This window comes from Marmota flaviventris, chromosome 14, assembly GCF_047511675.1.
Source record: "Marmota flaviventris isolate mMarFla1 chromosome 14, mMarFla1.hap1, whole genome shotgun sequence".
Classification (NCBI taxonomy): Eukaryota; Metazoa; Chordata; class Mammalia; order Rodentia; family Sciuridae; genus Marmota; species Marmota flaviventris.
The window spans coordinates 88,789,507-88,803,173 of record NC_092511.1 but is presented as its reverse complement, the minus strand read 5'-3'; the positions used below and the strand labels follow the sequence as shown (position 1 = coordinate 88,803,173).

Here is a 13,667-nt window from a genome sequence, read left to right as displayed (position 1 = left end):
CGGACGCAGTGCCTGCCCCGCCACCCCAATCTGACCAATCGGCGCCAGCGACTGTCTCCAGAGTCCCGTCCCTCTCCAGAGCTGACCAATGCGGTGTCTAGGCCTTTGCTCAAGAACCAATGCGGCGGCGGGGCGGGACTTGCTGCGCCGGGCCGCGTTCCGACGCCGCCGCGCGAGGGCGCGCGAGGCTAAGCGGTGGGCGGCGGAGTGGCGGTCTCGGGTCCGGGGCTGGACGCCAAGGGAGTGCCGGTCGCCGCGGGGAGGGCGGGCAGCGCTGCCGCGCCTTGTAGGGTATGGGGACCAGGCGGCTGGCCCCCGCCAGCAGCTTTTGTCACGTTCTCCAGAACCCAGCCCTTTAGAGGCCTCGCCAGCTCTTTCCGTTACTGCTCTCCACCCACCCAGATCCCCACAGTAGCGGTCATCGGGCGCGCTCCGTGGTCCTTCACGCCTCCTTCCCCGCACCACCCAGTGCAAGCCGTGAGGGAAACACCACCCATGAGCGGCGCAGTGGCCACCCGAAAGGCCCTGGATTCCGCCCCCCTTCCTTAAAAATCTATTAGGGAGCGGGTGACAACATGTTCTGCGCCTAGGTGCAGCCACGAGGGCAGGGCAGGCCAGGGCCTCTGTTTCTTTCAGTCACCCCCCACCTGCAGTGGAACCCGGCAGTGCTGCACCACCTAGCTGCACCTCCAGTCCTAAATATTTTTAAACAGGGTCTCCCTAAATTGCCCAGGCTGGCCTACAACCTGCGAGAATACCACCTGTCTTTTGAGTAGCTGGGATTGTGACCCTGAAATCAATCCTCGTGTGTCTCTCAAGAGATCCTCTGGGCTGTCGTTGGCAGACCATGTGCTGAGTGTAGCACGCTTCTGATCTGGCCTTCTCAACCCACGCTCGCAGAGACCCAGGGCGCCAGCCTGATCAAGCAGTCAAGTGTGTAGGGAGACCTCGTTTGCACTGCCTTTCCACTGCCTCTGCTCCTGGGCGTGAGCTCGTTGTGTCTAAACCCGTCGGGAGCACTCAGAAATGAATCCAAGCTAGGGCCTGTTGTTTGTCTCGTGGAACATCTGGACTCTGTACCACCCTCTCACCAAGAGAAGGGCTTGGAACACACTGGGTGGCAGGAGGGGAAGTTCCTTCCCTACATGGTTGGGGCATTGAAGACTTGGCATTCTTGCATCTCTCCTCCCTGATCCATCCTCTTGCAAGCAACCACTGTCCACACACCCTTAGGCTGCTTCTAGGACTCCTCCTTCAGCCCTCTGACTCCCACTCACCCTCCCCAGAGTTCTGGGAAGGCAGGCCCCTCCCCGCCCCTGCCCTGACTTCTCCCTTTGGCCAGGAGCCAAGCCTGGCTCCCGAGGGGCTGTGGCCCTGGTCTCTTTCCCAGCCCTGTAGGCACCACTGTGGGAAAACACTGGAGTCTGGGCTGTCCCCTCTGGCAAAGGACACAGGCAGAAGGGCCCAAGGAAGGGGCAGATGCCCTGGGACTGTGGTGGGAAGCCCAATCCAGCCTGGATCTTTCCCTCTTGGTACCCTGATAGATGGGCTTTGGCCCAAATGTCTTATCCCTGTCACAGCTTTATTTTCTCCATTTTATTTGTCAATATAAAAATATTCAAATATTTACAACAAATAAATACGTGGGGACACAATAAGTTACACTGTTAGGAGAGCCCTCTTCCCAGGGCTGGGAGAGGATATGCCAGTATCCACAGCATGCCCACCCTCTCCATTCCCTCCCTCATACCTTTCCCAGCCCTGTTTGGTAAGAAGACAAATATAAAATACCACGGAACCCGCGGCCAAGTGGGAGGCCCCGCCCACCCTTCCCCCCAAACACACAGGAGGCTCCATCTCCCTCCCCCCCCACCCTGAAAACATTCACAGCCCTAGAAGCAGGACTAGGCCCACCCCTGAGCCCTGCACTCCCCCCAAAGGGGTACAGCACCCTGCCCACCCCACCCCAATATGTACATCACTGCCCACACTCAGGGCAGGTGGGGGTAGGAGAGGCAAAGTGATTCGACCCCTTCCCCTTCATAGCTCCAAAGACTCACCAGGAGGACCCCAGGCCAAGGGAAGACTGACAGAAACAGGAAGGCTACGCTACATACACACACACACACACACACACACACACACGCACACCACACAAATGCACACAAACACACGCACATCTTGAAACTTCTGCCTTGAAACATTTTGGCTGCTGGGGTCCCACGTGTCCAAGATTCACAGAAGAGGAGGAGCCTCCTGTGCGGCTGGTGCCCTGGTGAGCCACGCAAGTGGCAGTGCCCATGCTGAGCAGGTCCTCATGGCCGGGCGAGTGCTGGGCAGCGCCTGTCCCAGGCAGAGCAGGTGCCCGTGCCATGTCCCTGAGGTAGCTGGTGCCTGTGCAAATGTAGGCGTTGCGCCTCCCCCGCCCCCGCTGATGCGGTGGGCAGCTCCCCTCATACCGAGGACTCCTCGGGGTTGGAGTCGGGCAGCGGCTGGCGCTGCTGCAGTTTGCGCCGCAGTTCGTCAGCCAGCTCAGGCAGGGGATGCCCTCCCCGGTCCTCCCCTCCTAGCTGCAAGCGCACATAACCGTTGGCATTTGAGTTCCGCCCGCCCCCCAGGTGAAGCCTGGTTGGAGAAGGCAGGGGCTGGCCTGGGATGCCAGGAGGTGGAGATGGGGGCCCCCCTCCGGGCTGGCACCGGGCGTGTCCAGGCACAATCTTGAGGGAGCCATCTGAGTAGTAGTAGCCAACGGGATCCCAAAGTTTCTCATCTGTTTCAGGGCCGGGCCGAAAAGGGGGACTGGTGGGTTCTTTGGGCAGCTCCAGGGGGTATACCAGGGTCCTCTCAGCTGCCTTGGCGCCTTTTTCCAGCTCTTCCCGCAGCCGCCGGCGCAGGGACAAAACCAGAAGCAGCAGCACCAGGCACACGGCCCCCAGGGCCACCACAGCCAGCCACACTAGCCCCAGGTTTTCCAAGGGAGCCCGGGCCTCCAGGGTCACTGCGGGGCCCGCCACCACAGCCACAAGGTAGCCTTCAGCAGCCAGCCGTGCCCCCTGCTCCTCTGAAAAGCAGTGGTAGGTCCCAGCATGGCGGGGCTGGGCGGCCATCACCACCAAGGCCTGGAGTCGGGCATCGTAGAGGAAGGAGCCGGGCTGTTCTGCAGGTAGGTCCCGGCCTGCAAAGGTCCAGCGGGCGTGGGCCAGGTTGGAGGAGAGGCGACAGGGCAGCACCAGGTCCGTGCCTGCTACCACTGTGATGTTCTTGGGCGTGAGCCTGGCTGCAGCAGCAGAGAGGGAAGGGAGCAGGGTCAGTGCGAGAGACCCAGGGCAGGGGGACATGGAAACCCCAGCTGAGGCCCAGGGCCCATGCCAAGGGGACGGGGCCAGGAAAGAGCTCACCTTTCTTACTGCCACGAAGGTCACAAAAGGCCGAGGTGTCCGAGATGGTCATGTGCTGAACCAGCAGAGATCTGGCAGAAGCAGGGGGTGTCAGCAGCCTGGCTCCAACACCGTGCCCACCCACCTTTCTGATCCCAGCCCTCACAGAGCCCGACTCACCCAGAGTGGCTGGCTACAGACACACAGCGGCTGGTGTTGACGCTCCAGGCACAATAGGGGTCCCGGGCGAGGACACAGTCTGCACAGAAGCGGTACTTCACACAGTCTGCCAGGGGCAGCTGGACCAGCTGGGAGCGGGAGCCCGCAAAGAGCAGCTTCTGTAGGAGAAGAAGCGTGAGAGGGTCCCCAGGGCCAGACACAGCGTAGGGTGGCTCAGACCCCAAGAAGCACAAGCAGGAGAGGTGACCAGATGAGGAGAAAGCAGAACAACAGCCCTCCAGAGAGGACCCAAGGCCTAAAGAACACAGAGTTTTCCTGCCAGTGAGCACAATCCTAAGCACCTTATGGTGGACATGACCTTGTTAGGGCCAACAGATACTTGACCCTGAGAGGTGTGATATCTCCCTCTCTCTGTCTGTCTGTCTCTCTCACACACACACACTGCAAGAAACATGTTCCTCCAGCTCCATCAGCTCTTACAATAGCACCAGTGCAGCATAAGGTGTTTTCCTCTGTTTGAATGGTAACTGCCAATCTGAGTGTTTACACAACCCCACACTCTCTTTCTGCCATTATTCCATGTGCTGGGCAGAATTTTAAGTCACAATAGCTGGCAAAAGGCAAACAAATCAGCATCGAGAGGGTGCTGCAAATGTGCCAGAAAGTTTTGCATGAGGGTTAAAGAAAAGGCCAACACTTTGGGGCACAGGGAGGGGAAGCGGAGGGTCAGGCCCAGAGCACCACTGGGGACTGGGTGGAAAGCAACCCTGGGAGGCCACTATAAACATGTCAAAGCTGGGAGGCCTAGCCAGCTGGGAAGGATCAGAGGGGAGGCTGTAGGCAAAGCCACAGCCCAACATGGAGGCACCTGAAGAAAATTCGAGCACAGGTGTCAGGCCTGGTCCCGGGAATTCAGCCCTGCAGGGACCCGGCATACATAATGCCCCTGCAGAGCGCCAGAACCATTCGCATGCGCCCTGACTTCCTGGGCTTGCCGGGGTTGACTGGGGTATGCTGCGCTGGCCAACCATGCCAACCTGACTAGGGATGGTGGAGGGGTGCGATGACAGCGGCGTGAGGCCTGACTTGCTACCTTGCTTGGTGACAGCACCAGACTTTCCACTGGCTCCTGGTCAAACACTTGCAGCTCCTCAATTAGGTGGACCCAGGTCCCCAGGTTCACGGCCTTGAGCAGCCAGCCATCTCCTGCGGAAGTTTGGAGGACAGGGTGTCAATGACAGGGAATGAGGCTCTTGGGCGTCTCCCTGCCCCAGGCACGCCCGGCATCTGCCTACCTGTGCCAATGAACAGCACTGTATAGGTGGCTCCGTCAAGTCCTGTAATGCGGTCGGCCACCAAGTGGGTGAAGTTGGTGTTCTTCTTCACGAGCAGGGGCCGGCCCCACCGAGGTGCCACCTGGTCCTCCATCAGTGGGTGCTTCTTGATGAAGTTGAGGGTGTTGTCAGGCAGCTCCAGAGAACTAGTGTAGCCATGGCGACGGTGCCAGTTGTTGATGCACTGGTGGAGGCAGGGGTGTGGGCAGGGCAGCAATCAGCTGGGTGGGAGGCCATTGGAACTGACAGAGGGAGTGCATCCCCACCCTGGGGACTCACCGAGCCAGGCCGGGGGCTGGGTATTGGGTCAGTGTAGCGACCCCACTTCTGTGCTTGCTCACGGTACTCCTTGTAGGGACCCTCGAACACCCGCTGGATCTCTTCCAACTGGTACTCACAGACTGCAGACACGTCCATATCACCCCTATTGCAGTGAGAGAGGGACTGCAAGGGTCAGGTCCAGTGCCTGCCTTACTATCTCCCGCCAGCTATGAGGATAGCAGGAAAGCAGGCATTAGCACAAAGTGCTCTTGGGAACAAGAATATACCAGCAGTCCGCTCTAAAGTGCCACCAGGCCAGGGCCTTGCTCACCTCACCCAGAGGGCTCTAAAAAGGGGCAAGTATGAGCCAGGCTCAGTGGCGCACGCCTGCATCAAAGCCAGCTTCAGCAAAAGCGAGGCCCTAAGCAACTCAGTGAGACCCTGTCTCTAAATAAAATACAAAATAGGGCTGGGGATGTGGCTCAGTGGTCAAATGCCCCTGAGTCCAATCCCCAGTACAAAAAAAGGTGGGGGAGGGGGGACCAGGCAAGTACTCAGTGTTCCAGACACTGACCACCTGGATATTCCCCAGAGGACAGCCTGGTGTAGGCCCTCCCACCCACACACTGTCCCTAACCTGAACACCTGGTACTCCCAACTCCACAGGATTCCCAGCCAACTCACCAACGTGCTCGAAAAACACCGAAGAAGGTGGTATTGTGCCAGGAGGCGCCCTGCAGGGTGTGCACAGCCCACAGCTGGTTGAAATAGAGCTGCCAGTCGGGCGCCGAGCACCCCAGCCGCGCCTTCAGGAACGTGGTCCACTTCTTCTGCAGTGTGCGCGCGCCCCCCATGTCGCCCTGGAAGATGGCAAGGGGATGCAGTGGGTCAGCCCCTGCAGCGCCAGCAGGGCTCCCGGGGCCCATGCCGAGGGGCTACTGAGTACCTTGCAGACGCGGGCAACTCGGGCCACCACCTGCTCCGCATAGCAGTCATACTCCACAGCCCGCTCGCTGAAGAAGAAGTACACCTTGTCGTCATCCCCGGTGAAGCTCCCCACGCTCTCAGGGATGTAGGCAGAGGCGACAAAGTGGGGCTCTGTGGCAAGGCAAGGAGGGTCAGCCGTGGGGTGCTGGGGCCCTCACAGGCCTCCGGCCCTGGGCTTCCCCAGCCCACACCCTGCTCACCGTTGAGCCAAAAGGCCAGGTATTCTGTCTTCATGGGATGGTGGGGCCCCATGTTCCTTAGGATGACAGGCTCGGTGCCCAGGAAGTTGTTGAGGGTGGCTGAGTACAGCTCGCCATCTGCAGGAGATGGAGGATCAGCCACACCAGAAACAAGCCGGAGACACTCCAGAGTGTGCCAAGTCCCAGGGGACTCACCCAGTACGGGGGCAGCCACTCACCCACAAGGAGGCCAGTGTGGCCCTTAGCTGGGTCATAGGGACACTTCCCCTTCCCATCATCAAACTCTCCACGCTCCAAAGTGAAGGTGAGCATGTCCTAGGGATAGAGGGAGCCAGTCAGGAGGTCAGGCAACAAGGGCACGGCCTTCTACTGGAGGCCAGGGCAGAGGGCAGCCAGGGAGGGGCAGCACTCACAATGTAGGCGCACTTGGGCTGAAAGGCGTAGGTACCGCAGACATACAGGTGGGAGGCGTTGTAGGGCTGCAGGAAGCGGATGAAGTTGAAGCACTCCGTCTGTGGGGGAGAGGGGTCAGTCAGTGACAGTTGGGGGTGTGGGGCCACCAGTGCCAGGGTGGAGAGACGTCACCCTGGTGCAATAGAAGAGCAAGAAACAGTGCCCTGTGAGGTCCAGCAGGTGGGCAGTGCCTGAGCACCCACCTGGTTGCTCTTGCCTTTCTGAGTACACTCGATCTTCTTCTCAGCTGGTGCCTCCCAAGAGATCTAGGGAACAGGGGGGGGCAATGTCACAGGTATAGGCTGAGCACGAGGATACCCTGTGTGAAAACTTGGTTCCCATCCTCTGGGGGCTTCTTTCAGTAGAGGACAGAAGTTCCTACCCACCAGTCAGGGGCCCTGGCACTTATGCCAGTCACTCAGGAGGCTAAGGCAGGAGTATTGCAAGTTCAAGGCCAGCCCCGAAAACTTAGTAAGACCCTGTCTCTAAATAAACTTTAAAAAGGGACCGGGGATGTAGCTCAGAGTTGTGCCCCTGGGTTTAATCTCAAGTACATGTGTGTTGAGAGGGGAGTCCCAAACCACCCCACTATGGCAGAACCCAATAAGTGCCACAGAAAGGAGCAGAGAACTTGCTGATTCTAAAGGAGGGTGGGCAGGCCTGGGGGCTGAGGGGCAGGCTGCAATGCAAGCTCCTCCGCATCCTGTCCTGTCACCCCACCCGCGTGCCTCCCCTGCCCCACCTCTCACCACGCCTTGCAGCTCCAGAGCCTCCACGCTGAAGGCAAACAGGGCCTCTCGGGCCCCCACATACAGGAGTCCGGAATGCTCAGTCAGAGTCAGTGTCAGAAAGTCCTGGATGCCCGTTTGGGAGAACCGCCTTACCACTGTGGCTAGATCTGCAGGGACAAGGACAAGGCCAGAGTGAGCAGGACGCAGACAGGCAGGCTTCCCTGGGGTTCCAATCTTGCCTTGTCCAATGGTCTTTTGGGCCCAACCACCCTGGTTCCCCACATGAGAGACACATGCAGATGGCAGCCACGCCCCTGGCTAGCAATAAAGAGCATTTTCTGAATAGCCTTTGGCTTTGAGGGCTCCACCCAGGCCTCCCCGGCCTTCCTCAGCCTGGGAAGAGGCAAATCTGGGCTGGTAAGGAGGAAGGAAGGACACTTCAGCCACAGCTTCCGGCCAGAGGAAGCCATCAGACTGATGGCTCTCCCTGTCAGGGTCAGCGGCACCTCCAGCTGCAGAGCTGGGCACCCCCCCTCCGTTTCCTTGTCTTCTGCTTCCTCCTTTGCTGATTGCCTGCACCAGGGTCCAGCCAGGCCCTGCAGCCAGTCTAGCAGGGCAAGAGATATAGAAGAGTCGTGGGCTGTCTCAGGAAACCCTTCACTCCAGGCTGCCAGAAATGCAAGCACAGCTGGCCTGGGACAGGCAGGGCTGGCAGGAGGGGAAGGGGAAGAAGTTGGCACTGGGAGGTCAGAGATGACACTGAGGCTTGAGCCTGGGAACCTCTGCTGCCATTCAGCATGCACAGGGTATGTCACCATTTATCCAGTATATGACCCCTACAGCAGTCCCCTAAATAGCTGCCCCCCTGCCCTGAAGGTCCCCCCAAACCAGCCTGAGTCTTTGGCTGCCACAGGTTGGCAAAGGAGGGCTTCTTTAGTAGTGGAGTGCAGCCTGTGGGAGGTGAGCTCATCCCAGGTCCCCAGAGTGCAGGGATGATACAAACACCTGACATCACCTCTTCACACAGGTGTGTGTGCACAAGGAGACTGCCAGGTCTGCCCTGTCCTCCCCGAATGTGAGCACATGCACTTATGCATACCCATCAAGGTGTCACCAGACAGCATGCGTGTGGGCAGCAGGAGGGTCTATTGGGGTGGATAAGGGGCTTCTGGGTACAGAGAACTAGAAAGGCTGGGGGGACAGCCTCTGACTAACTCCTGTCCTGGTTCTGATTTCTCCCTAGGCTTCCAGCAGCAGTGATTCACGAGGCGAGCATGGAGAGCAGACATTGCTCTCACTTGCACACCAGCCCAACAAAATCTGGTTTGGGGGGCTGGTAAAAATTCCCCCAGCGCCATCCTAAGTGTCAGAAAGGGGCACCTAGGATGCATCCCAGGTCCAAACCAATACCTAGTTCTGGGTCCCTGGGTCCAGTTACATTTCTGAGAAACTGGCACCAAACACATCAGAATAAACCGACCACAGGCTTAGAAGCAATTCCTAGGCAGCCTGTCCCCTGCCTCCCTCCCCCAGTCTTTTTGTCCGACTTGAAGCACTCACCCCCAGAAGGCACTGTCTTCCTGGGCACGAGATTCCACCACACCTCAGCCCCAATGCCCAGGCCCCACAGCCCTGCTGCCAGCAGCCAGACAGCCCAGTGTGGGGCCATGGTGCACGCCCCAGCTCTAAGCTCCAGACCAGCAGCCCTGCCGAGGGAAAAGAAATGGTCAGCATGGCCAGAGAAAACAACTTGGGAGGGGGCCACACCGAGAGCACACAGGACACCTGACAGGAGCTCCCTGGCCCCTCTCTTATGAGGGGAACCTAGCTCCCCACAGCTGGCCTCTAACCCCTCAGTCCCCCAGTGACCCAGCAGTCTCCCTGGGGGAGACAGGGAGGAGGTGAATCAGCTGGAGGCATGGACAAATATCAAAAAGCCCCCTAAGGCTTCCAGGCCCTCCCTAGCCCTCTCAACAGGAAGTTAGTTTAGAAAAATAAAAAAAGAGGGACACCCCCACACACACATTCAGACCTAAGAGGTTTGAGAGTTTCTTAAATTAGCCTCAAGGAGCAGGACCTGCATCCACTGAGCTCCAGCCAGCCCCAACCCAATTCTGGGAGGCAAACCCCTTGGCGGAGTGAGGGGACAAGTGGTGGGGCAGGGGGTTGGCAAAGCTTCCCACCCAGGGACTAGGTGCAGCATAGGTCCTGGACCCAGCCTGTCCCCTCCCCCAGCGCAGACAATAGCCGGGCAGAGCCCAAAGCCCCGTTCCACATCGACAGGGGCAGAGTGGGAGTGGGGCCGGGAGCCGCAGGGGCCCAGCTTCCCGAGGCCCCTTTGTTGCCCAAGAGGGAGGCAGGAAGTGGGTGGGATGGGCGTGGAAATGACCAGGGCCTCATCCTGTTCCTTGCTTGGCCTCCTAGGAGACACTAGCCCTCGGGCTGAGGGACGACAGGGATACAGTGCCAGTTCTGGTCAAAGCCGGGATCTCCCCGCGGAGCTGGCAGGCGGGGGCAGGGAAGCATAAAGGGGGTGGGGAGCCCAAGAGGGTTCCTCCAGGACCAAGGGGGAGGCACGCCTCCGGCCGGCGCCCCAGCGCTCCCTGGGGTGTGACGAACCTCTCCAACTCGGGGATTGCGCCCAGGGGGCCCTGCTCTAAGCAGACCATCGGTACTTATTTCCACTGCTTCTGTTCCCCCTACCCCGTACCGGGTACAGAGACAGAAGCTGGGGACTTGCTCACCCCAAAACAAAGGGTCCCCGCCAAGACCCCGTCCCGGGTCCCCCGGTTCTCCCCTCCCCCAGCTCCGGGGATTTGAATGCAAACAAAGCGGCAGCGCTGGGAGCATGGTGGAGCCTGGCCTACGGACGCCCTCTGTCGGCCCAGATCACCAGCGCGGGAAGGGCGGGGGGGATAGGGCTGCGTCCGCCCCCGACAGTTCCTCCAACACACCCCCAGCCTCTGTGCCCCTTACCCAGGCTCGGGCAGGACCCAGTGGCGTGCCCCGAGAATCTATGCACGCAGCGGAGCCCCCACCCCAGGCTCCTCCCAGGGCAAGACACCCACCGCCCAGGGGTGGAGGGGCGTGGGGTCCGGGCTGTGCGCTCGACACCCTTGCCCACCCCGAGCAGCCGGCCGGGACGGCGGCGCCCCAGCCGGGAACGGAGCAGCCGCGCTGGAGACGGGGGCCTGGCTTTCCCGGCCAACCCGCCTCCTCGGCGGGGCGGGCGGGCAGGCAGGGGGCCGCGGCAGGGAAATCCGATCCCACAACATCGGCCACGGTCCAAGCCCGCCCCAAACTTTCCGTCGGGGGTGGAGGAGCCGGGAGCAGCTGGGGAGCCTGGCGGGGATCCCGGCCCCGCGCGGACAGCCCGAGGGTCTCCCACTCCCCTGCCCGGCCCGCCCCTCCTGCCCCTAAGGCACCGGGCACTGCTCGCCCCGCTCCTCAGCACCGGCGAAGCAGCCGGAGGGAGCCGAGGGAAGGACCCCGGGCGGACAGCTGTCTCGGCCGCCGCCCCTCCCTGCGCCCCCAGACGCTGTCCCTCGCGCGCGCGACAGCCCGAGTCCGAGAAGGGGCACAAAGCGACGGCTCCGGGGCCCCACGGCTCCGGCTCCGCGCAAGCCCGGCCTCACTCACCTCTTGCACGCAGCTCGAATCCCTGGGCGCCGCCCTCGCGTTCGGCTCCGACCGCGGCCCGCCCCTACCCCCGCGCGCGCCCGCCGCCCGCCTCCGCGGCCCCTCTGCCACCGCCCCGCGTCCGGGCTCCGCTCCGCGCCCCTGGGCTCGGGCTCGGCCTCGGCGCTCCGCCGCCGGGGCCGGCTCTTTCTCCGCCGCGGCCGCCGCTCTCCGCCCCCTCCCCTGACGTCAGGCGGGGGGGTCGGGCGGGGGCGGGACGCCGAGGCCCGCGCGGGAGGGGGCTGCGACCCGCCGGCCCTGCTGCCCTGGGCTCCAGGGCTCGGACCCCTGCCCGTCAGGGTGCTCAGCCGCCCCAGGCCTGGGAGTCGCGATCTGCGCCACGGCGCCTGGAGGTGGCGGGGAGGGACTCCAGGCGTTGCCACTGGAGAGTCGGACTCACCTGGCCTTTCCGAAGTGTCCCCCGAAGACCTGCGGCGGGTTAGGCTCGGGAATGGGGCTGAGGTGCTCCTCACTCTCCAGTTACCAACTCAGGAGAGCCACATCAGGGCGCGAATTCCAGGAACGCGCGCCGGAGGAAACCCAGGGCTTCTCTTGGGGGAGGACCAGAGCGGTCTGGTTTTTGGCCCCCAATTCTTCCTAGTTTCTGGTCCCAACGCCCACCGGCCCCTGCCCTCGAACTGGAATGATCCTCACAGATCCAAGTCTCGGGCAGTCCGTCCCTTGTTTCTTAGTCTCCTGGCAGAGCCTACCCCCAGGAAATGACTCCTTCTGGTGCCACTGGAAGGCAGATTAACAAGTGGCACGAGCCCTGATGTTCAGATGAAAGGGGCTGAGGAGCCACGCTGAGCAGCACCACCACCTTCAGAACCGCCAGCCTCCGCCCACAGCCGGCCCACAGCCGCTCACTCCTCCAAGTAACTTGTAGCTCCGGCCTCCTGGGCGGTGCTGCCTGGCAAGTCCTCCTTCCTGCCAGCTGGTCCTCGGAGTTGGGCAGGTGGACAGAGGAACCTCTGGGAGGCCACCCCCTGACTACAGCCAAAGGGCAAGAGTGGAGGGACTGCCTGCAGGCCCTGAGGTTTCCACCATAACTCTGAGCCAGGGGGAGTCCTGGAGGGAAGAAACACTGTTAGGCTGTCTGATCTAGAGTGTAAATCGGTGCGACAGAAGCTTTTGTTCTGGGTTAAAACTTGGCATTTGAAAAGTGGAGACCAGAAAAGCAGTGGAGATAATTCAGAAAAGCCGCCCAGTTTGGTTTCAGTAACAATTGGGTCTTTGCTGGTATACAAAAAGGCCCCATCCTCTCTCTCTGGCCAAACCACATTTCCCAGCTCCTTTCCACTAGGAAAATAGCTGTGGCCTTGGAGATGCTGGAGATTGGTGGCAAGCCAGATTACAGTTACCTTGGGGTGGGCAGGGCTGGTGCCCTGCTGCAGCTGCCAGGGAGGGAAAAGATGCACTACCTCCTCTGATTATGGATTTTATTTTTTTAGTACTAGAAATCAAACCCAGGGCCTCAAGCACACTAGCCAAGTCAAATGCTCTACCATGAGCTACATCCCCAGCCCTCTAGTCTTGATTAGACCCTGGTCCCATTTAAGTGGGGATTAACTGATATGCAGATGTTCTCTCCCATTCTTTTTATGCTTTAGATGGTCCAATTTGCCTTCATATACATTTCCCCACTCTACCCTCATGACCACCCTGTAAAAACTGGTAATGGCTGAGCATGACAGTGTACACTTGTAATCCCAGCAATTCAGGAGGCTGAGGCAGGAGGATCCCAAGTTCAAGACCAGCCTCAGCAACTTAAGGAGGCCCTGTCTCAAAAAACAACAACAACAAATAAAAACAAATAAACCAAAAATACCTGCAGATGCAGTGCTCAGTACTAGAGCACCTGGGTTCAATTGGGGGGGGGGGGCGGTGGGGGTGTTAAATTAAATCAGATCTTGGTATTCCCATTTCTGTCTTCCAACAAGTCAGCATGTGCCCTGACAATGTCCACTTCCTGCTTTTCCTTGCATTTAAGCCTCACCACCAGCCTCTAGGTGCAAGGGTTACCAGTCAGAGACCTGAGCTCCCTGGCTCTACCTCCAAGGTGGCCCCAGTGGAAAGTTTCAAAAGGTGGTTTGGTTTCACTGGCAGGGACAGTCTCCTTCTGTACCTCAATGGCAGGCATCAGGGTCCCCTATGCCAGGGATGTGGGCAGAAAGAAGCCTCCAGTAACAGACCCATGAGCCCCTCCTTCACAAAGACTCCTCAAAAACAAGGCTCCAGAAGGGCCAGGGGCACAGGCCTATAATCCTGATGAGAGGGGAGGATGGAAAGTTCAAGGCCAGCCTGGGCAATTTGGAGAGACCCTGTATCAAAATAAAATACAAAGGGCTGGGGATGTAGTTCAGTGGTAGAGCATTTGCCTAGCATATGCAAGGCCCCGAGTTTGATCTCCAGGAGGTATAAATAAGTAAAATATAAATACCAGGCTCCAGTCCCCCCTTCCACCTC

General features: G+C 60.0%; 1 protein-coding gene across 3 annotated transcripts; it reads right to left on the bottom strand.

The window, feature by feature from the left end:
• Nucleotides 1–1,913: 1,913 nt before the first annotated feature.
• Sema4c (semaphorin 4C) lies at nt 1,914–12,044 on the bottom strand. 3 transcript variants are annotated; one of them, XM_071601875.1, is made up of 15 exons: nt 11,602–12,044; nt 9,084–9,229; nt 7,542–7,690; nt 6,996–7,058; nt 6,753–6,851; nt 6,558–6,654; nt 6,340–6,456; nt 6,099–6,250; nt 5,837–6,012; nt 5,171–5,315; nt 4,853–5,075; nt 4,651–4,763; nt 3,558–3,715; nt 3,399–3,469; nt 1,914–3,277 (listed from the first exon to the last, which is right to left on the bottom strand). In XM_071601875.1, exons 2-15 carry the CDS (start codon nt 9,190–9,192, stop codon nt 2,454–2,456), a joined length of 2,496 nt encoding a protein of 831 aa, XP_071457976.1. In that variant the 5' UTR covers nt 9,193–9,229; nt 11,602–12,044; the 3' UTR covers nt 1,914–2,453. The 3 variants fall into 3 exon arrangements, with proteins under 3 accessions (XP_071457976.1, XP_027775605.1, XP_071457977.1); XM_027919804.2 differs by lacking the exon at nt 11,602–12,044 and adding an exon at nt 11,163–11,209; XM_071601876.1 differs by lacking the exon at nt 11,602–12,044 and adding an exon at nt 10,949–11,148.
• Nucleotides 12,045–13,667: the final 1,623 nt, after the last annotated feature.

Coding starts and splice junctions, on each gene's coding strand:
- Sema4c (XM_071601875.1), bottom strand. CDS start 9,192: ATGGCCCCACACTGGGCTGTCTGGCTGCTGGCAGCAGGGCTGTGGGGC. Junction 7,691..9,083: donor GAAGACAGTGCCTTCTGGGG/GTGAGTGCTTCA, acceptor TTGTCCCTGCAG/ATCTAGCCACAGTGGTAAGG. Junction 6,013..6,098: donor GAGTTGCCCGCGTCTGCAAG/GTACTCAGTAGC, acceptor GCCATCTTCCAG/GGCGACATGGGGGGCGCGCG.